Source organism: Berghia stephanieae, chromosome 11 (genome assembly GCF_034508935.2).
Source record: "Berghia stephanieae isolate SIO BIC M18660-M18661 chromosome 11, UCSD_Bste_1.3, whole genome shotgun sequence".
Lineage (NCBI taxonomy): Eukaryota > Metazoa > Mollusca > Gastropoda > Nudibranchia > Aeolidiidae > Berghia > Berghia stephanieae.
In genome coordinates this window covers 8,623,141-8,647,196 of record NC_088370.1, presented here as the reverse complement: position 1 = coordinate 8,647,196, position 24,056 = coordinate 8,623,141, and the positions used below count along the sequence as shown (strand labels likewise).

Genomic DNA, 24,056 nt, shown 5'->3' with positions numbered 1-24,056 from the left:
TATTTTGTTGGAGGGGGGGGGGGGGGAGTTCTGGTGTTATTTTAATTTTAATAATTTATTTTTTGTTATTTAATTTTTCTGTTTGTTTTTGTTTTGTTTCTTCGTGTTTTTGTTATGCTTTTGGGTTGTTTTTTTTTTTTTTTAATTTGGGGGTGGGGGGGGGGGGGGGTAAACAGCGTGATCATCCAGCCACTATCAGGATGTCTTGTCGTCTGGGTGGGGTCTTGACCTCCCATGGTAGCCAGGAGGTCATTTGCTGTGTCTTCTATCCCCCTATCTCTGTTTCCCAAGTTAACCCCCGTCCTTGTCTTGAAATCAGATTACTTGGTTTTCATCTGGTCGCAAAGAGGGAATCAGTCCAATCTATAGATAGAACGAGTCTTTGTTATTGTTTTTTGCCATCCGCGTTAATGAGTAATTCTCACTAAACTATTAACCAGCACACATAGTTTTGTATGTCGGTCCCTTTATATCCGGATGGCAATGTTGTGAGCTTCTTAGCCAACGCATACTCTCTATTTGAACTAATGGGAGCGATCTATATTCATGTTTTTGTCCAACCAGGTCATCAATCACGTGATTTGTTGATGTCCAATGATTGGATATAACTTAACAAATGTAAACACGCTGCTTTGTTTATGAAAGTTGTAAACAAACCCGTGTGTCAAGCTGAACAAAATGACCAATCGTGATGTTAGATATTTCAAAAGCTGTGAACACTTTTCACTATGTGGGTCACTTTGAGCACATATTCCAATGTGACCAATGACCTCGAGTACATGGAAATGTAATGATGATGCCCATCCCCTTTTTCTTGGGTTCTTCAATACGCTTCAGAAGTCGTGACGTCACTTCCCTCGTAATGACGCATGGTAACTTAGTAACTGGCTTTAAACTATCGGAACATTGGAGGACGCCTTTATGAAATATTTATCCGACGAGCATAAAAGCGTATCCAGAGGGAAAAAAACATGATAAATCTGATCATGTTTTGACTTTTACACATTCTGATCACAAGACAAATGAAAAGTTCTAGCCAACATGAAGAATAGAAAGTAGCGATTGTCTTTGTTTAGAACCATGATGGCCGCCGTTGCTGGGCGACGTGACATCAGACTATTGAATCCAATTGTAGATTTAGCCTGGGATGAAGAAACTCTACGTCTATATTTGCCATCATGTTTTTACACAGCAAAATGGTTTCCCTTCACTCCACTGTCTGATCACAACTCACTGACGTCAGTTCACTGGTGTGAAAGGTCATACATAGTTTTGTGTGGTGGTCCGTTTTACTTCCAGATGGCAATGTTGTGAGTTTCTTAGCCAAGCGCAGCATCTATAATTTAGTGAGAACTATTCATAAAATGTCTGTCTAAAAACAAAACAAAATCAAAGATCTGGTTGACGTCAATGGCCATGATCTATATTAACTTTCCATGTGCTCGAGGTCATTGGTCATATTGCAAAATGTGCTCAAAGTGACCCACTTACTGAAAAGTTTTCACAGCTTTTTAAATATCCAACATCACGATTGGTCATTTGGTTCAGCTTGACACATTTATTGTAAACAAAGCAGCGTGTTTACATTTGTTAAAAAATATCCAATTGTTGCACAGCAACAAATCATGTGATTGATGACCTGGTTGGACGAAAACATGAATATAGATCGCTTCCATTACTCATAAACGCGGATGGCAAAAAACAATAACAAAGACCTGAGTGACGTCAACTTCGAACTATCTATATCCGTAGGTCGTGGATGAATTCACTCGAGTCTCATGGGCCATTTATGGTTTGACACGATTAAATGTTTTCACTGAACTCCACTCTCTGATCACAACTCACCGACAACAGTTCACTACGTCATCAAGATGTGTGTACCATGTATCATCTATCCGAGAGTCTTTGAGCATTCAGTCATTTCACGTTGGGTCGTTGACCAAATCATATATCGTCGATCTGTGCAGTTTATAGATAGAATGCGCTTGGCTAAGAAGCTCATAACATTGCCATCCGGAAGTATAACGGACCAACACACAAAACTGTGTGTATCCATGAACGTTTATAGTCTGGTTAATACAGTTCAGTGAGCATTACTCATAAACGCGGATGGCAAAAAACAATAACAAAGACCTGGGTGACGTCATCTTCGAACTATCTATAGACTTAGCAGAAAAGGTTGTGTTTTTTCCTATATCTAAGTGTTCACTTTTGAAATAGATATACATTGCTTTTAGTGTTCACAAGGAATATAGATAGTTCGAAGATGACGTCGCTCAGGTCTTTGTTATTGTTTTTTTTTTTTTTTTTTTTTTTGCCATCCGCGTGTATGTGTAATGCTCACTGAACTGTATTAACCTGACCATAAACGTTCATGGATATAGATAGAATGCGCTTGGCCAAGGAGTTCACAACATTGCCACCCGGAAGTATAACGGACCAACACACAAACTCTGTGTAACCATGATCTTTTATAGTCTGGTTAATACAGTTTAGTGAGAACAACTCACAAACGCGGATGGCAAAAACAATAACAAAAGCATGAGTGACGTCATCTTCGAACTATCTATACACAGTTTTGTGTGTTAGTCCGTTATAGTTCCGGATGGCAATGAATAGAATAGAATAGAAGGTATCGACGTCGCTTGATTAGGCCACTGGCCTGTCGCCGAGTCTTTCCAGTCACTGAATGTCTTGTTCACAACTGATCTAATGCATTTCCCTACCTGATCTTGTGATCAGGGGCTAGCCTACACTACACTTTCTCTACTGATCGTTTGATCATAGCTATTTTGGGTGGGAGGCACTTCTACACTATGCACATAACTTTTCATCACAGCATCTAATCTATTCTTGAAAGCATTGACACTCGGCGCTTCAACAACATTTGCTGGCAATGCGTTCCAACGTTCAATTACTCTCTGTGTAAAAAAGTTCTGTCGAAGGGTGGTTTTAACTCTGGGTTTCAGAAGTTTATATGAGTGGCCCCTGGTGACTGATTTTTTTTTTGTCTACTGTGAACAGTCGCGTGCAAGCAATGTGTGAACTTATAGGTCTCAATCATATCACCTCTCAAACGCCGATAGACCATACTTGGCAGTCCTACTCTTTTCAGGCGCTGTTCATAACTCAAGTCCTTGAGTCCACTAACGACCTTTGTTGCTCGCCTAAGCACACTCTCTCCTAGCTTCTTATCCTTTTCAAGGTAAGGTGCCCATACACAGTTTCCGAACTCCAAATGTGGTCGGACCAAAGCTGCAAACATTAACTTCATAGTGTCACAGTCAAGATAGTCAAAAGATCTCCTTATCAGTCCAAGCATCCTGTTAGCTTTGTTGACCTGCCTTTCCAAATGCTGTGAAAACTTGAGCTCTGGGTCCATATGAACTTCCAGATCTTTCTCCAATGTTGTCTCTTGTAAATCAATTATTTCCTCACCCCCATGTTTTCTCATTTTGTAGGTTGGTTTCTGGTTTTTGTTGCCTAAATGGAGCACTTTGCATTTGTCGGCATTAAACTTTAGCTGCCAAGTATCAGCCCAATCGACCAAACTATCAAGATCACTCTGAAGTCTCTTTATATGAACCTCACTGTCAGCCTCACCATATACTTTCGTATCATCTGCATACATAGAACACAAGCCTGATACAGTCTCTGGCAAATCATTGATGAATGCTACGAAAAGTCCAAGCACACTACCTTGTGGCAGCCCACTCCTTACACACGCCCAATCAGACAACTGTCCGTTAATACAAACTCGTTGACGCCTGTCCGTAAGAAAATTAACAATCCAGGCAAGTACTTCACCTTGAAATCCAAGTGCCCTCGGTTTGACCTTTAGGCGCTCATGCGGGACAAAGTCAAATGCCTTTGAAAAATCTAGGTAAATGGCGTCTACGGAAGACCCACTGTCTAATAGAGATGTCCAGTCTTCTAGGGTAGCTAACAAGTTTGTTACACATGAACGCCCAGACACAAAGCCATGTTGTCAACCTGATAACAGTTCATTTGAGGTCAGATGGTCAATCAGGCTGTCTCTAACAATTCCTTCCATAACTTTGCATATCACACTTGTAAGGCTGACAGGCCGATAATTTCCTGGTGAACTCTTTTCTCCTTTCTTAAACTGGGGTGTGACCTGCGCTTCTTTCCAGTCTGAAGGAAGAACACCTTCCCTCAAGGATTTCTCAAACACGAGAGCCAGAGGGCCAGCAAGCTGAAGAGCTAGTTCCTTTAGTACCCTAGGGTGGAAACCATCCGGACCTGGCGACTTGTTTGGATTCAAGGAAAGAAGTCGCTTTCGAACATCTTCACTGTCTATAGTTATACTCTCCAGTTTAGTGCCAGTGTCTTTCATCTCACATTCTGGTACATCACTAAGGTCCTCATTTGTGAAAACACTTCTAAAAAAGGAGTTTAGTACGTTTGCCTTTCCTTTATCAGATGACACTTTTCTTTCTCCATCATTTAAGTCAGCCACTCCCTCTTGTGTTCTAGTTTTTGTCCTGGCGTAAGCAAAAAATGCCTTAGGGTTTTTTCTTTGCGTTCTGAGCAATATTCTTTTCCAAGTTCCTAACTGCGGACCTACAAGCACTTTTAGCCTGGTTTCTAGCACTAGTGTATAGCAGGTAGTCCTTGCCATCTCTTGACTGCATATACTTTTGATAAGCGTGCTTCTTTTTCTGAATTTTAGCAGTCACATCACTGTTCATCCACTGTGGTCTGGACCTAGCAACACCAATCTTCGCCTTAGGCACGCAAACCTCAATAACAGACATAACCTCCTTCTTGACTGTATTCCAAGCAACTGTCTCTAATTTTGTCAGAAATGTTAAGAGATTGCACAGAGTCCCTAAGCATGTTATAGTCACCTTTTGTATAATTGAAACAATTCCCAAGCTGTGCCTTCCTCTCTGTATAACATTTCAAGCCAAACAGTAAAGTCTGATGATGGCTTTTGCCTAATGGTGCACTATGTCTTACTGTCTCAATCATGTCTTGCTCAATGGTGAACACTAAGTCAAGAACATTTGGGGTATGTTCATTTGGAAAATGTGTCGGCTTTTTCACATGCTGAACAAGAAAGCTGTCCCTAACCGCTTCCATAAACTTTGACGATGGATGATCACAGTCTTTGGGAGAAATTTCATCAACCCATTTCAGTGCTGGATGGTTGAAGTCGCCAACTACCAAGACATGAGACCTGCCCACTGACAATTTGACTAAAAGCTCATTTACTAGAACATCATGTTCTTTTGAACTACTGGGAGACCTATACACTGTGCCCACTAAAAGGTTATCTTTTGACTTGAGAGAAATCTCACACCACACTGACTCTTGTGCTGTTTGATTCTTGCTATCCAGCTTCACAGGTTGAGCACCATGACTTTTTTTTACCCACACTGCAACACCCCTATGGCACTGGTCCTGACCCATATTGTGAAAACAATCATAGCCCTGTAGCTGCAGTTCAACTAGTTCAATCCTTCCACTGTGATTCTTTGGCAATGTCTCTGTAATACACACAATGTCTGCACCTTCATGCGCTATCACACTTAAAAGTTCACTCCTTTTATTCATTACAGAGTCTGCATTTGTGTAAAAGCATTTTAAAGGTCCAATGTTATGAGCTTCTTAGCCAGGCGCATACTATCTATAGAAGGATTGAGGTACATACATTGCACCCGTAAAGAACCTGCTTTCCGTCAGACATAAAAGGACACTGCTACCCAAAAGTATTTTCCGACCAAAGTGAAAAAATTGTTTTACGTAAGAAGGAAAGAGTGGAAGTGAAACCCTCGGATACTTACAGACCATTTACGTCCAATGTCCAACAGCAAGGAGGTTCTGTTTTGTTTCTTCTTTCGTCTTCTACACTCAAAGGTAAGAATACTTTTCCACTCGTATTTTCATTTCATCTGTTTTTTAAGTACCATAATTTATTTATGTATTTATTGTTTTTGTTGTTGGCCGAAGAAAGTTTTTAAGCCCGAAACATCTCGTACTTTTTGTGAATCTGTTCCTTTCACTTTTATGACTTCTTTCAGTCGACGGGAGGACTTCCGTAGTTTGACATCACTTTTATTTTATTACTTAACTCTCTCCTTACCAGCTATTTTTAGAATTTCCCCCGAAAATTCACTCCCACCCAGCACAAAAAATAGACTTTTCTTACTCAAACAAAAAAGTAACAAGTGAGCTCTACAACACAGTGTTTAGTATTTATAGCTGTAATCAAATCATTTCTCTACATTTTTTTTATGTACAAGAGAAATCAGAATGAGACGGTTGCATCGTAATGATTTTTCTGTGGGTGGTAAGGAGAGGGTTTATCTTTTTGCCATTACGGACTTTCAATATGTTACAATGTCCAATAAATTTTACTATTTAAGATAAGTTCCATTTTTATAAATTCTGTGATTTTTCTAAGTTCAAAACAATTTTCTGAGTCGGTTGTCGTTTACAACTCCGGTCGACGCCATTATGACTTACTGTGTTTCCCATCAGTTTCGATATTGCAAGGGAGGACAAACATTATGTTTCACCAGGTTATAGTATCTTTAGTTAGGGTTGATGGGGGTTCTGACCGTAGCCATCGTTAACATATAACCTGACACAAGAACCCTCCATATTCTTCCTTCTTAAAATCAACATTGTAGCATTGTGTGTCACCATAGACAGATTTTACAGCTTTAACTTATGGGATATTTATTAGAACATTACAAAGTTGAGAATTAAAATGTAATGACAAAATTGATGTTAAAAAATTATAATTTGTATTATAAGTCAAAATACACATAACCTATTTAAAAAATCTCTATGGTGACATAATACATTATCTAAGTGGTAACTGTGGAAATTTTCAGACAAATTCAATAAATAGATTCTGAGAAAAGTTTGACACAGTGTCCCTTGCCTCTAGAAAAATGACATATTGAGAAAATATCCAAATAGCTTTCCGTTTTTCACACTTTTCTTACTACCTGTACCATTTTCGACCGTGTTTTTCGGGTAGGGTAGGGGTGTTTCTTCTTTACGACAAAACCCGACGAAACTCGACGAAGCCCGACAAAGTGATGGAAAGTAGGCAGCAGTGGGGAGTGAACCCGGACTTTGGGAATTGGGTAACAGAGGAGAATGAGACATCAATTCCCACTGGTATCCATCTCCCATCATCGTCCCAGGCTCACTCATCACTGGTGTACACTTCCCTGATTTCCTGGTTCACTCCCTATTAGTACCCACCTCCTATAGTGTCCGGGTCATTCTCCTCTGGTACCCAACTTACATAGTCCGGCTTCAATTCCCTAAGGTATCCGTCTCCCACAGTCCCAGGTTCATTTCCTTCTGATATCCTCTTCCCATAGTCCCAGGTACACTCCCCACTGCTGCCTACTTCCCATAACTTTGTCGTATTTTGTCGGGTTTCGTCGGCTTTCGGCGGGTTTCGTAGAGAAGAAACACCCTTCCACTCCCATAATCCTATCTTCACTCCCCACTGGTGTACAATTTCCTGAGTCCCAGGTTCACTCCCCACTGTTGCCTATTCCCATCACTTTGTCGGGTTTCGGCGGGTTTCGTAAATAAGAAACAACGCCTTTATAGTCTATTATGAGAAGTTGGACTTCAATAATATTACTTCCACCAAAATCTTAACTCACTCAACCCTAAAACCGACTATATCCGTAGTATACCCGGGGTTACTTTTACCCCATGCCTATTTATTACATTTTTATGAGACAAATTATAGGCGTAGTATCAAAGCTAATGTTTTTTGTTTATACATGTTAGTGGTAGTCTATGCACATGCTCATTTTTAATACATTTTTTCCAATTTTGAAAAGTAGCAAAACTCTCTAGGATTGAGTGAGTTAAAATAATATTTTGAAGGATTTTCCTAATTCTTAGCCCCAAACCGCTCCTCATCCTGTCAAAAACAAAACAAACAAAAACAAAACAAACAAAAAACCCTCTCAACTCCGAGACCTCCATGATGACTTTCTTGTGACGTCACTGGTTGGACCGTTTTTAGCAAATTGAGGGATTTTTAATTTTATTCAATCAATATTTATAGTAAGACTTTTCTGGTCATTTTATTTTTACTATTTATTTCACGGTACCGTAGATAGAACGAAGTTGACGTCACTCAGATCTTTGTTTTGTTGTTTGTTTGTTTGTTTTTTGTTTTTGTTTTTTTGTCATCCACGTGTGTGAGTTGTTCTCACTAGACTGTATTGACTATAAACGTTCAATGTTACACATAGTTTTCTGTGTTGGTCCGTTCTATTTCCGGATGGCAATGTTGTGAGTTTTTTTTAGCCAAGTGCACAGTATTTATAGAAGTACAACTCGATATCTTTAGACTGGAATCCACACCCTCCCGAAACATGGGCTTGATCATTGACTACTTAACCACACTCTAGCCAAAGCATGACCCCCCTTCCCCTCCCATTTCTTTCTCCACTGATCTAAGTGGCTGGACTTGAAGTGTCTCGTCTGTCATGCTGTGACTGTCAAAGAAACCAAAAAAAAAAATAATAATAATAGAGCACTTAAATACCTCTATATTCACTTAACATGCTCTAAGCGCTTTACAAAGGGTCCCTAGCCAACAGCAACACTAAACTTGTAGGACGAGATATAACGCCCGTTCGGCGATATTACGATTTATTTTATTTTTGGATAGAAACGCTGTTAATGGCCAGGTACATATTTTACAAACGGGTCAAGTGAGAGAATGTGATTAAAGAGCCATTTTTACTGTGTCTTTTATCCCCCTTTATTTGTTTTCCAACTTGCTTTCTGTCTTTGTCTTGGAATGAAATTACTTGGTTTTGTCCTGGCCCTGCCCGGAGTCCTAGCTGGAAGGGAAACAGTCGAATGTATAGTTATTGTTTTGGGAGATGATATTTTTTTCCTTGTAAATCATCTCTCTGTTATGTATTATTATATTTGTTATTTTGAATGTATAATGTAAGCATTTGAGTGTATTCCTCTTTGTTGGATTGTGTGCTTGTGTCCGGATGAGACTTCTAGGTGATCTCAAACTAAGTACATTGGTGGTATGCTGTTGGAATCTACATCTGATCCCTATTTGTTCCTAGTTCCCCTATGTCTTACTTTTTCTTGGATGCTTTAATTGTAATTCTAGAACTTTTTACTATCCCACTTTCTTCCTTTTTACTGGCCCTGATATGACCGAAATGTGTTGCAAGCGCCGTAAAACCCTTTAAAACAAAAACAAACACCCTTCCCAAACACGGGCTTGAGCGTCGACTACTTAACCACACTATCCAAAGCATGACTCCCCACCCCCAACCACTGATCTAAGTGGCTCGACTTGCAGTGTCTCGTCTCCCATTCTGTGACCATCAAAGAAACAAACAAACAAAAAAAAAAAGTAATAGAGCACTTAAATACCTTTAAATTCACTCAACATGCTCTAAGCGCTTTACAAAGGGTCCCAAGCCATTATCAACACTGAACGTGTAGAATCTGAAATGACGTCTTTAGGAGGTGGTACAATTTTGTATTTTTTTTTTTTTTTTTTTGTTTTTTTTTTTTTTTTTGTTTTTTTTTTTTTTTTTTTTTTGTTTTTTTTTTTTTGTTTTTTTCTTTGTTGTTGTTGTTGTTGTTGTTTTTTGGGTTTTTTTTTTGGGGGGGGGGGGGGGGGGGGAGTGCAGGTGTGAGCATGTTAAAGAGCCTTTTTCAAGGACTCAACTTTACGCCGCTCAGCTCAACGGAATTCGAACTCTTAGACCTTCCGTCCCAAAGGAGAGTGGTCTCACAACAAGAGCACGTCATAGCTAGCCGCTATCCTAACCAACCACTCAACAACAACCACTTCACTCTTCCCAGACTAATTAATTAATTAATTAATTCTGTGTTATTCTCAATGAAAACTACAGAAACCTCTCAATGCCTGGACTGTAGATACCAATCAACATGTGACCAATTGTATCTAAACGGTAAGATGTCAGAGGGAAATGGTAACTTCAGATCACATCTTAGGCTTAAAACTTAGTCCTAAAACTGTCACTTAATTTAAGTTTTGATATTTTATTGACAACAATTCTGTAAATGAATATCCATTTTTTTTAATGAATAAAGTATATTATTATTATTATTATTATTATTATTATTATTATTATTATTATTATTATTATTATTATTATTATTATTATTATTATTATTATTATTATTATTATTATTACTTTCTTAAATCGCAGGGAAATTAAAATCCCATGTCTTTGAGAACTTTAACAATTATATCACTTTTTTTTTTTTTTTTTTTGTGGCAGACGCTTACCGTTTCGAGACGACCTGTCACGTGTATTATTAACATGCAAAAAGTATGTGTATGCTGGGAAGGCGGAATTTTGGAATGTTATTATTATGTTGTGTCTTTTTTTTAATGTTGTTTTATTGGTGTTTTTTTGTCTTGTTTTGTTGTAAATGTCTTCGACTCTGTGATTCAGTCATTCATTGTGTGTAAATCCGAGAGCAGCAGCAGCTTAGGTCGAAGTCGTGACTATTTAATTTTCTCCCATAACACATTCATGATCTGAATTTTGGTTTCTATAGCAGGTTTAAGGATCTCGTGTGTGTGTTTTTTTTCTTCTTCTTCTGTTTGCGTGTTGTAATTCATTTGGTGAATGCTTACAATATTTATGGCAATGGTAAAAAAACAAACGAACAAAAAATAGGTTACTAGAAAAATTGAATTTATTGATGTTTGCTTTAGATAAAATACTCATAACATCCACCAGCCGGATAAAACGTACCAACACGTAAAACTATATGTGACCTTTAACGTTTATGGCCTTGATTCATATAATTCAGTGAGAACTAATCAATTGTGCAGCTATGTGGTCTTGTGGTATGACACTCGGCGCATAGTTGAGGCATTGGAAAAGGCTCTTTACTCACATTCTCTTACCATACATGGATGTAAAATGAGTACCTGGCGTGACATCGGAGATGGCATTCTATTGAAGATCTACGTTGCCGACTCCATTCAATTTCTCAGCGTGTGATCTAAGGACATTTTGCTGTTATTCAAATACCCCAAATAACTGAAATGTATTCTCAATTTTGTTACACAGAGAAGCCAGCTTGTTTTGGAAAAAAAAGAACCCAAAAACCAAATAACATACCCATAGATATGTCATTTTGGTGAAGATCTAAACGATAGATTTCAATAATTTCCAAGATTTCTCTCTAAGGAATTTCAGTTATCATTTTATTGACCTTGAAGAAAGTTGAAATAATCCCGGGATTTGTCACATAGGGAAGTGAGTGTGTTGTGTATAAATGAAAACATCGGTGTGTCATCCTGTTGAACATCTCAGTTATCGACTTCAAAAATTCCAAAGCTTCTTTCTCTGTCTCAGGGAATTTAGATGTTAATCAATGCCCTAAAATCTGAAATATATTCCCAAAATGTGTTATAAGGTGGAGTGAGTTTGTTTGTACAAATGTAAACATAGGTGTGTAGTTTTATTGGAGATTTACCATGGATAACACGGATCAAGATGAAGAGCACATTTGGCACATGTCCAAGTCCCTGCACTTTTTCCCTGTCGTCGCCATCAGCGCCATCTATCTCGTCTTTGGAGTAGTCGGAAACGCCACGGTGTGTTTTGTGTCAATTGTGCGCATGCGTAGATCTGTTCTCAATAACTTTGTCCTCGCTCTCGCAACAGCGGAGTTAATCGGCTGTATGTTTACAATCCCAGTTGAAATAACACAGCTACTCAACATTTACTCCTTCGACTATCCAATTCTGTGCAAGTTTGAGCGATACCTTCGTTCTTTCATCGTTTTCTTTACGAGTTGCACACTCATCGCCATAGCAACGGAGAGGTATCAACGAATCGTAAAGCCTCATCGAAAACACGTGACCAGTTTTCAATTCAGGATGACGATTGCTTGTTCTTTTATTATTTCCTCCATCGCCGCTTTGCCAGAGGCAATAATCGCAGGGACGGAAGTTCTGTTGACGGATTATGGCACAGGAAGAACATGTTCTACTTACAGTTCTGACCAATACGTCAACACGGTTTTCCCGTCGCTGTGGGCGTGTTTTGTCGTCGTCATCTACGTCATCTCCACGACTGCCATTGGTTCGATTTATTGCGTCATCGCTGTCCAAATATGGAAGCGAGGGAAATTGTTGACGGACAGAAGATCTCGTCCGAATACCCCAGACCTTACTTTAAAACGCAGGGTGGATCCCATTAGAATGAGCTGTGATGACAACTATCGTGTAACGACCAATCAATCAGGAATGTGTTTGGACCCCATGTGTTCTGAGGACATTCAATATCGATCGAGATCGCACACCAGCACGATGACGCGAAATGAAGACCCCGACGAGATCACGCCTTTGCCAGAACTCCGTGAAAACCCGAGATCAACTCATACTCAAACCAAAACACCGCGTGAACCGCTGAGTTCTTTGTCGGATGATGCAGATGGTGGAATTCATCCCAAAAGTCGCACATCTCAAAATGATGACGTAATATCTGAGGCCAGTGAAGGAAATAGAACGCCGAGAGAAAGAAACAGTTTGTTCTCTGAAATCTTGTCTTACTTTCAATCAAAGTCAAACAATTCAGTGTCTCGTACCAATAGTACTTGTACAGAACGATCGAAATTTTCTTTTCTGGAAAAACGTTCGAGCAAGGAGCAAGGAGGCAGCTCCATTGCAGAGTGCGATGGTAGAGAGGCCAAAGAGGAAAATAATACAGGCAGAGAAGGAAGTAGAACTCTAAATCAAATCGACACTGAAAAATATTCAGACATTTCAACATCCAATCAGCAACCAAAAGACTCGGAGACGCAACAGCAAAGTCGGGATGTAAGGAGAAAGCTGACTGCCGTGTTCTTCGACGAACTCGCCGTCACCGTCGACCGTAGAAGACGAAGAGCGACCTTCAGTTCTTACGGGGGTGAGGAATCGGCGGCCTCTTACGATGACTTACTTTCACCCACGTCCGCGAGTCGCAACACCCCTTTGTCTCTCTCACCCATGGGGAGCGTCAGAAGCAGGGGAGGTTACTCTAGAAAACGAACGACATTCATCATGTTCATAATGACCTTGACGACGGTGCTGAGTCTTCTACCCCACGTGATCGTCATGCTGTATCGTCTGCAACATCCTTACGTGGAGTCTCGGCTATCTCCGGATAATTCCGTGTTTTTCCGGGTAGCCTGGAACTCGTTCTTCATCAGCCTCGCCGCCCACCCGTACGTCTACGGCTTCTGGAATGGGCGGTTCAAAAAGGCTTTGCTCTCTTTGTTTGATGACGTCAAGAAAGAAAGCCGTCGAGGCATCAACAGAGTGAGGAAAGCCAGTGGATTTGAGTTCAAATGAATAACTATCTATTCTATCTACCCGTAGTTGTGTGACGGATATTGACATTAAATTCTAACACCTCTCTTACTTTCTCTTGGGTAATTCTAGAACTTTTTACTAACCCATTTTCTTCCTTCTTATTGGCGCTGATATGACCTAAATGTGTTGCAAGCGCCGTAAACCCTTGAAAACAAACAAACAAATCTCTCTATCTCTCCCCCCCCCCCTCTCTCTCTCTCTCTCTCTCTCTCTCTCTATATATTATATATATATTATATATATATATATATATATATTATATATATATATATATATTATACATATCGCTCTATCTGTCAGTCTATCTGTCCACACATACATACTTGGGTGGGGTTCCTAACCTCCCATAGTGGGCAGGGAGGTACATACCGTGTCTTCTATCCCCTTATTTCTGTTTTCCAACATGCTTTCTGTCTTTGTCTTGGAATGAGATTACTGGGTTTTGTCCTGGCCCTGGCCGGAGTCCTGGCTGGGAGGGAAACAGTCGAATGCAAAGGTATCGTTTTGGGAGATGATGTTATTTTCCTTTTAAATCATCTCTTTGTCATGTATTATTAGATTTGTTATTTTTAATGTATAATGTAAGCATTTGAGTGTATTCCTCTTTGTTGGATTTTGTGCTTGTGTCCGAATGAGACTTAAAGGTGATCTCAAACTAAGTACATTGGTGATATGCTCTTGGAATCTACATCTGATCCCTACTTGTTCCCAGTTTCCCTTTGTCTAACTTTCTCTTGGGTAATTCTAGAACTTTTAACTATCCCATTTTCTTCCTTTTTACTGGCGCTGATATAAGCTAATTGTGTTGCAAGCGGCGTAAAACACTTAAAAACAAAACAAAAAAAAAAGAAGAAAAAAAACCGCGCCGTAAAACCCTTAAAAACAAAAAATACATCCATCCATCCATCCATCAATCTATCTCAAATTCATGGTCAACATTATGAAGCATGGGTTACCCTTATGATATGGTTTATAGAGGACACCTACAGGTATACGTTATGTTTAGAGTAGGAAGTCCTTCAGAGACAATAGACCCATGGAGCCAGAGTCTTCTCTAATTACTACAGCGTGAAAAGGACAATTGTAATTGCTTGCTACCCTTGGAATAGGACGCTAGTCTATCGTAAAGTACTTTCCGCCAGATTTGACAGACCCATATACCCATGTGCGGCTATGTGGTCAAGTGGTATGACACTCTCTTTCTGATCGGAAGTTCCTGAATTTGAGCCTCCCTCGGCGCATAGTTGAGTCCTTGGAAAAGGCTCCTTACTCATATTCTCTCACCGTATTCAGGTTAAAATGAGTACCTGGCCGTTAACAGCGTTGTCTCTGTCCGGAAAAATTGTAATATCGCCTGATAGGCGTCATGTGTCGTTCAACATGTTACGTGTTGCTGTTGGTCAGGGACCCCTTGTAAAACGCTTTGAGCACATTTAGTGGATATTGCGCTGTATAAAAGCTCAATTATTTATTTAAAAATTGATTATATATTGGGCGGGGTTCCTGACCTCCTATAGTGGGCAGGGAGGTACTCACTGTAACTTCTATCCCCCTATGTGTTTTCCAACTTGCTTTCTGTCTTTGCCTTGGAATGAGATTACTTGGTTTTGTTCTGGTCCTGGCCGGATACCCTGGCTGGGAGGGAAACAGTCAAATGCATAGTTAATTTTAAGAGATGATATTAATTTTTTGATATTATTTACCTTGTAATCAACTCTCTGTTATGCATTGTATTATGTTTCGTTTCTACAACTTTTTACTATCCCATTTTCTTCCTTTTTACTGGCGCTGATATAACCTAAATGTGTTGCAAGTGCCGTAAAACCCTTAAAAACAAACAAAAATAAGTTCTGAACAGCGCATAGTTGAGGCCTTGGAAAATGTTCTTTTCTCACACTCATCAACTGATGACGAATCCAGGAAGGAAAATCAGAATAATGGTTAAGCTTTTATACAGCGCAATATCTACTAAACGTGCTCAAAGCGCTTTACATAGGGTCTCTGTCCAACAGCAACACGTAACATAAAGAACGAGACAACGCTGTTAACGGCCAGGTTCTCATTTTACACCTGAGTACGGAGAGAGAATGTGAGTAAAGAGTCTTTCTGGGTGGGGTTCCTACCTCCCATAGTGGGCAGGGCGGTACTTATTGTGTCTTCACTCCCCCTATATCTGTTTTCCAACTTGCATTCTGTCTTTGTCTTGGAATGAGATTACTTGGTTTTGTCCTGGCCCTGGTCGGGGTCCTGACTTGGAGGGAAACAGTCAAATGCATAGTTATTGTTTTGGGAGATGATATTTTTTTCCCTTGTAAATCATCTCTCTGTTATGTATTATTATATTTGTTCTAATTTATAATGTAAGCATTTGAGTGTATTCCTCTTAGTGGGGGCTGTGCTTGTGTCCAGATGAGACATATTGGTGATTTCAAACTAAGTACATTTTGGTGGTATGCTCTTGGAATCTACATCTGATCCCTATTTGTTCCCATTTCCCCTTGTCTTACTTTTTCTTGGATGCTTTAATTGCAATTCTAGAACTTTTTACTATCCTATTTTCTTCCTTTTTACTGGCGCTGATATAACCTAAATGTGTTGCAAGCGCCGTAAAACCCTTAAAAACAAACAAAAAACCAAACAGTCTTTTCCAAGGACTCAACCATGCACCAAGCGAGACTCGAACCTAGCACCTTCCGATCCGAAAGGGTGTGTCATATCACGAGGCCGCATAGAATACGACAATACAAAGAAATAACAATCAATACATTTAAGTTGGTACAAAATGGTTTATTAGCCTCGACGTGTGCTTATTCGCAGGTCTGATAACCCAATTCCTTGTGGGCTCATTGTTGTAATTAATATCTTTAAAAAAAAAAAACGAATGACGGAAAATATTGTCTATTAGTTAAACTAGGCCCATAAGTAGGTTCGGATGTCAGACCTGCAGATATTTAGACGTCGGCCTCAATATATTATCGTTATGTAATCCATATTAAGTGGTGTTTTGAACAGGTTAGATATTTAGTATAGAAATGTCACTTCTTGCTTATTGATACAGAAAATTTTGAGGAGTCGTGTACTTATTAGTGTTAGGAGTAGTAGTAGAAGAAGCACTACTACTACTACTACTACTACTACTACTACTACTACTACTACTACTACTACTACTACTACCACCGCTACTATTACTACTACTACTACTACTAGTGGTGGTGGTAGTAGTAGTAGCACTAGTGCTTGTACTTCTAGTGGTACTACTACTACCACGCTAATAGTAGTAGTTGTAGTAGTAACAGCGCTAGTAGTAGAAGTACTACTACTACTAGTAGTAGTGCTTCTTCTACTACTACTCCTAACACTAATAAGTACACGACTCCTCAAAATTTTCTGTATCAATAAGCAAGAAGTGACATTTCTATACTAAATATCTAACCTGTTCAAAATGACTAATTAAAGGGTTTTTTCTTTTGTTTGCTTGCTTGCTTGTTTGTTGCTTTAGGTCTCTTCCAACACAATTGAGGTTATATGAGAGACCGCTGAAACAAAAAAACAAGCAATCTAACAAAAATAGTACAAATGTAAATCAAAATCATAACCTAAAGATATAAGCTTAATTATAAATAACCAAGAACAAACAGGCAGAAGATTTACAGAAAAAAAATATCCCCTGTCAAAAATACAATCACAAACCAAAGAAGCAGGATAGGCTAGTAAAGAGAAGAAGAAACGACATCACTATCGGATCGTACACCCATGCGGACATCATAGGTATATGATTCAAGGGTGATGCTCCCATCCAACCACCCGCTTTTCTTTTGTATTTCCACATATTAACAACTTATTGTTGAATAGAAAAAAATAAATCACATAAAAAAAAACAACAACAAAAAAACAACATACCATTTAGTACCGTCAAATGGAGTAACTTTGCATAAAGGGGAAACGTTGCCTTTTTATATTGGACCAATTCGAGTATATTTAGTTTTGTGGTCATCATGTTCTTTGATAAAAAATTTCACTCATGTCACCAGGATAATCACGACAACGAAGCTGAGATGACTCAAAATGCTCCAAATTTACAGAGGCAAAGTGACCCCATTTGATGGAAATATAGTATAGACTTGAAAATGGTCCAAGTTTGTATGAGATTGCATGCTTATAAAGAGGTCAATTTATATAGTAGTAAACAATATGTCTGTTTTAAGTTTTTATTCTACAGCAGATTTTTTGTCATGTATCTTTTTTTTTTTTGTCGTTTTTTTGTTTTTTGTTTTGTTTGTTGCTTTAGGTCTCTTCCAACACAATTGAGGTTATATGAGAGACCGCTGAAACAAAAAACAAGCAATCTAACAAAAATAGTACAAATGTCAATCAAAATCATAACCTAAAGATATCATAAGCTAAATTATAAATAACCAAGAACAAACAGGCAGAAGATTTACAGAAAAAAAAATATCCCCTGTCAAAAATACAATCACAAACCAAAGAAGCAGGATAGGCTAGTAAAGAGAGAAGAAACGACATCATCAATCGTAACCATGCGGACATCAGGTATATGTCAAGGTATGCTCATCAACCACCGCCTATATCGGATCGTACACCTCGAACATCATAGGTATATGATTCAAGGGTGATGCTCCATCCAACCACCCGCCCTACTATCGGATCGTACACCCATGCGAACATCATAGGTATATGATTCAAGGGTGATGCTCCCATCCAACCACCCGCCCTACTATCGGATCGTACACCCATGCGAACATCATAGGTATATGATTCAAGGGTGATGCTCCCATCCAACCACCCGCCCTACTATCGGATCGTACATCCATGCGAACATCATAGGTATATGATTCAAGGGTGATGCTCCCATCCAACCACCCGCTTTGTCGTTTTGATCAGTGGATATCACAACAATTGTAAATACAATACAATAAAATATAAAACATACATTAAATCATTTTTTTAAATCTTTGTATTCGTGGATTCTAAGATCCTGAATTTCTTGTTAAAACATTGTATGAAATAAATTTAAATAAATGAATAAAATAATATAAGCAAAATTTTGAAACAGAAATAAAATATATATTTTTTTAAAAACGGGGAAGAAACGACAAAAACAAAAATAAATAAAATTAAACACATAAATAAAAATCATAAAGTAACTTAAAAATTAGCAGTGGTAATAGTAGTTGTACTGGTTATACTGGTAGTGGTGGTACTACGACTATTACAACTACTACAACTAGTAGTAGAACTGCGACTAATGCTACTAGTCGTAGTAGTTGTAGTGGTGATAGCACTACTACTACAACCATTACTACTACTACTACTACTACTACTACTACTACCACTAATAATAAAGCCGCTAGTAGTAGTAGTCGTTTTTGTGGTAGTAGTAGTGGTAGTACCGCTAGTTTAGTAGGAGTAGTGGTAGTAGTAGTAGTGATGGTAGTAGTAGTAGTAGTGATACTACCAATACTACTACTACCAGAGGTACTACTACAACGGTAGTAGTTGTGTAGCGGTTGTCTATTGGTGGCAGTAGTAGTACTATCAGTATACTACTACCACTACTACTACTAGTACTACTACTAGCTGTACCACTACCATTACTCCTCCTCCTACAACTACAACTACTAGTAGACCTACTACTAACTACCACTAACACTAGCATACTACCGGTATTAGTAGCGATAGTAACCGTGGTGGCCGTAGTAGTTTTGTGATTTTAAGGGTTTTACAGCGCTTGCAACACATTAAGGTCATATCAGCGCCAGTAAAAAGGGAGAAAATGGGAAAGTAAAAAGTTCTAGAATTACAACTAAAGCATCCAAGAAAAATGAAGACAAAAGGGGCATTTGTTCAAATAGGAATATATGTATTCCAAGAGCACACTATCAAAGTACTTAGTTTTAGATCACCTAAAAGTCTCATCCAGACACAAGCACAGGTCCCCACTAAGAGGAATACACTCAAATGTTTATTTTTGTTTGTTTGTTGCTTTAGGTCTCCTCCAACACAATTGAGGTTATATGAGAGACCGCTGAAACAAAAAAAAAACAAGCAATCCAACAAAAATAGTACAAATGTAAATCAAAATCATAACCTAAAGATATCATAAGCTAAATTATAAATAACCAATAACAAACAGGCAGAAGATTTACAGAAAAAAAAATATCCCCTGTCAAAAATACAATCACAAACCAAAGAAGCAGGATAGGCTAGTAAAGAGAAGAAGAAAAGACATCACTATCGGATCGTACACCCATGCGAACATCATAGGTATATGATTCAAGGGTGATGCTCCCATCCAACCACCCGCCACTCAAATGTTTACAAATCATATATAATATGTATACAAAACATAATACGGTGCATAACAGAGAGATGAGAGAGATGATTTACAAGGAAAAAAAATATCATCCCCCCCAAAACTAACTATATATTTGACTGTCTCCCTCTCAGCCAGGATATCTGGCTAGGGCCAGGACAAAACCAAGTAATCTCACTCAAAGACGAAGACAGAAAGAAAGTTGGTAAACAGATATAGGGGGATAGAAGACACATGATGTACCTCCCTGCCCACTGGAAGGAAGCCGTAGTAGTAATAGTGGTGGTAATAGTAGTACTACTACTACTACTACTACTACTACTACTATTACTACAACTATTACTGCTACTACAACTAACAATAATGACAATGGTAATGATATTAACGTTAATTAATCATCCTAATCATAATAATAATAATCATCATATTAATAATCATAATAAGAATGATGATGATAATAATAATCGAAAAATATTGTTTGAAAATATGAATTGATATAACCCAATCTAAATCATAGACATAAATAATAACAATCAATTTGTATCTATAGGAAATAATTTGAGCAGGCTTATTCTGGATATGGAAGTCTTACAAGAAATAAACAACACATCGGATCCAGCAGTACTAGCAGTTAGCAAAGCAAACTTGTATCTAAAGCCCAACTGAAAACTGACACTCAAGTTGTGTATCACACACACGCTATCTCGTCAAATCCATTTTATTTTTATTGATGGTTTTCTTTGTTTTGTTTTGCTTTTTTTGTTGTTTTTTTTTTTTGTTGTATTTTTTTAAAGGGTTTTTACGTGACTTGAAACAGATTTAGCGGAATTGTCCAAAAATGCCAGACTTACAATTAAATCACCCAAGAAAAAGTAAGACGAAGGGGAATTTGTTGAAACAAGGAACAGATGTAGATTTTAAGAGCACACTGTCAGTGTACTAAGTTTGAAATCACCTAAAGGTCTCAGCCAGATACCAACTCAAGATCCCACTTAGAGGAATACACTCAAATGTTTACGAGATACTTGTATGTTAAAAAACAAAACAAAAGAAAAAATACAATCATCAATACAAACCAGATGATTTACAAGAAAAAAAATATCATCTCAAAAAACTAACACCATACATTTGGCTGTTTCCCTCTCAGCCAAGGACTCCAACAAGGGCCAGGACAAACCAAGTAATCCCATTTCAAGTCAAGAACAGAGATCAACTCATAAAACAGATCAAGGGGGATAGAAGACACAGCAATGACCTCCTGCCCACCATGGCAGGTCACCTTTTCTCATTGTCCAATTATCTCAGATTGATATTATGCCAAATATAATGAACACAAATTATGCAAATTATTTAAGATATTTATCGAAAACAAAATATAATTTTTTTTTAATAAAGTTTTTAAAAGATAAAATTCCCTTTGTTTTGTTTTTAAGGGTTTGCAACATATTTAATTTAGGTCATATCAGCGCCAGTAAAAAGGAAGAAAACTGGATAGTAAAAAGTTCTAGAATTACAATTAAAGCACCCGAGAAAGGGTAAGACAAAGGGGAAATGGTTCAAATAAGAAACGGGTGTAGATTCCAAAAGCACTCTATCAAAGTACTTAGTTTGAGATCACTAAAAGTCTCATCCAGACACAAGCACAGGTCCCCGCTAAGAGGAACACACTCAAATGTTTTACAAATCAAAAGTAAAATAAAGCATAATACAGTGCATAACAGAGAGATGATTTACAATGAAAAAAATATCATCTCCCAAAACTATGTAACTATACATTTGACTGTTTCCCTCTCAGCTAGAGTATCCGGCCAGGACAAAACCAAGTAATCTCATTCCAAGACAAAGACAGAAAGCAAGTTGGAAAACAGACAGAGGGGGATAGAAGACACAGCAAGTACCTCCCTGCCCACTATGGGAGGTCAGGATCCCCACCCAGATCACAGTGAGGAATCGAACTCGGTACCTTTTGCATATATGAAAGAAAGACCATAAGGCTGTGCCACACTGCGTTTTCCTTTGAAAGTCGCCAGATACAACTAAACCAAAGACACAAAGACAAGATGTTACATAAAATCTATACATGAAAATAATGGAAGAAATAAACAAATAGATAAATAAATATATAAGTTGCATAGGTCTTGTCAATAAGTTACTGTAAAGACGTAAAAAAAAAAATGATATAAAAAATAATAAAAGTAAAAAAAGGGTATAAAACACAACCGATTGGATTATGGTACGTACTCGTAATAAAGTATAATTATTAGTAAAGCTGTAGAAAATATACGACAATAATATAAATTAGAATGATATGTAGAGAGGTATTAAATACTTTGTAACGATATGAGCATTACGTGGAGTAAATCTTTGACACTATTTTGTATAGATATTATAGATACAGTAAAATCTTTTAAACATCTACTTTGATATGAAGGAACATAATGTATGGTATTTTTTAAAATCAAATGATTAAGAAGTTATATGATAAAATAGTAGCAACTCATAAGTAAGAGATAATACAATGGTAAAACTGATAGTTGTCTGATATGATGGTGGTGATGACGATGAGGTTGATGATGATGATGATGTTACAACCAAATGAACGCATACGGTAAATGTGATACATAAAATTTATACAACAAAACAATATAAGATAAAAACAATCAAATTAATACAAAGTTGCATAGGATTTTATAATAATTGTTTGTATAGACCATTAAAAAAAAAAAAATGATATACAAAAAATAATAATAAAAGCGTATAGACACAACCGCTTGTAATACTCGTAATAACGGAAATTATTAGTAAAGCTTTAGAAAATATACGACAACAATAATATACTTGTGATCAAAAATAAGTAGGACTATACACATGTAAAACAGTCTGAATATATTTATTTTGAAATGTGGCATAAAGCTCTTTGGCCTTGTATTGTAGTTTTTGGTCTTACGAACGTTGCCATTATCTTTAAGATTTTTTTTTTGGTTTCACCTCAACTTTCCTATTCCATGATATAAACGTGTTTATATATATATTTTGTTTGTTTGTTGCTTTAGGTCTCTTCCAACACAATTGAGGTTATATGAGAGACCGCTGAAACAAAAAAACAAGCAATCTAACAAAAATAGTACAAATGTCAATCAAAATCATAACCTAAAGATATCATAAGCTAAATTATAAATAACCAAGAACAAACAGGCAGAGGATTTACAGGAAAAAAAATATCCCCTGTCAAAAATACAATCACAAACCAAAGAAGCAGGATAGGCTAGTAAAGAGAAGAAGAAACGACATCACTATCGGATCGTACACCCATGCGAACATCATAGGTATATGATTCAAGGGTGATGCTCCCATCCAACCACCCGCTTATATATATATATATATATATATATATATATATATATATATATATATATATATATATATATAATATATATATATATTTATTATATATATATTTTAAAAATGTTATGGAAGTTCCGTGTGAATAAAATTAAAATAATGGACCTTGACATCAAATGATTAACTAGTAAATGATAAAATGGTAACAACTTAATAGTAAAAAAACAACAACAATAGTAACTGAAGCTGTTAATTATATAATATAATGACGATGATGATATGGTGACTATGATGACAATGACGATGATATTAGTACTGATGACGGTCATGACAATGATGATGATGACAATGATAATAACATTGATGATTGAGATGGCAAGTAACATCAAGTGACCCACCACCACAAAATGGTATTATGTCGAGATGATTTGGATGCCAAACATTTATTTCAAAAATACAAAAAAAAATCACACTCTTCCATTCGGCAAGGCTAGCTCTCATGGCCGACGCATTCCATGAAGGAATATAATAGATAATCCATCAAACAAGATGTCTGATGTCAGCAGATACCACCCATGTTGTCCAAAGTGAGCAAAATTGGGGGGTTGATAATGTTGCTCAAGGAAAAAACAAAAATTGAAAGTGCCTGAAACGAGGCTCAAACCCGGGGACCTTCCAGGTCACAGTGCAATGTCTCAACCACTCAACCACTTCACTCACAATTTAGTTTAAGATAGGCAAAGGAAATTTGGGGAAATTCTACACATTTCTGTTCACATTGACCTTATTAAATCATGATAATTTATCAGAGACTTATGTATAATTATTATCGTTGTTGCTTTCATGATTTTTTTGTCATTAATATTTCATTGTACTATGAACTTTATACATTTATGATTCATTCGATCAGGACCAAAAAAACTTTTCTGAATTAAAAATTCAACCCAAATACCATAGCATACTCAATGTCTCAATCGTTTC

General features: G+C 37.5%; 1 protein-coding gene across 1 annotated transcript; it reads left to right on the top strand.

The window, feature by feature from the left end:
• The first annotated feature begins 10,304 nt into the window (after positions 1–10,304).
• Positions 10,305–13,502, top strand: LOC144956463 (uncharacterized). The gene has a single exon (XM_078886975.1). It carries the CDS (start codon positions 11,516–11,518, stop codon positions 13,376–13,378), a length of 1,863 nt encoding a protein of 620 aa, XP_078743101.1. The 5' UTR covers positions 10,305–11,515; the 3' UTR covers positions 13,379–13,502.
• The last annotated feature ends 10,554 nt before the right edge of the window (positions 13,503–24,056 follow it).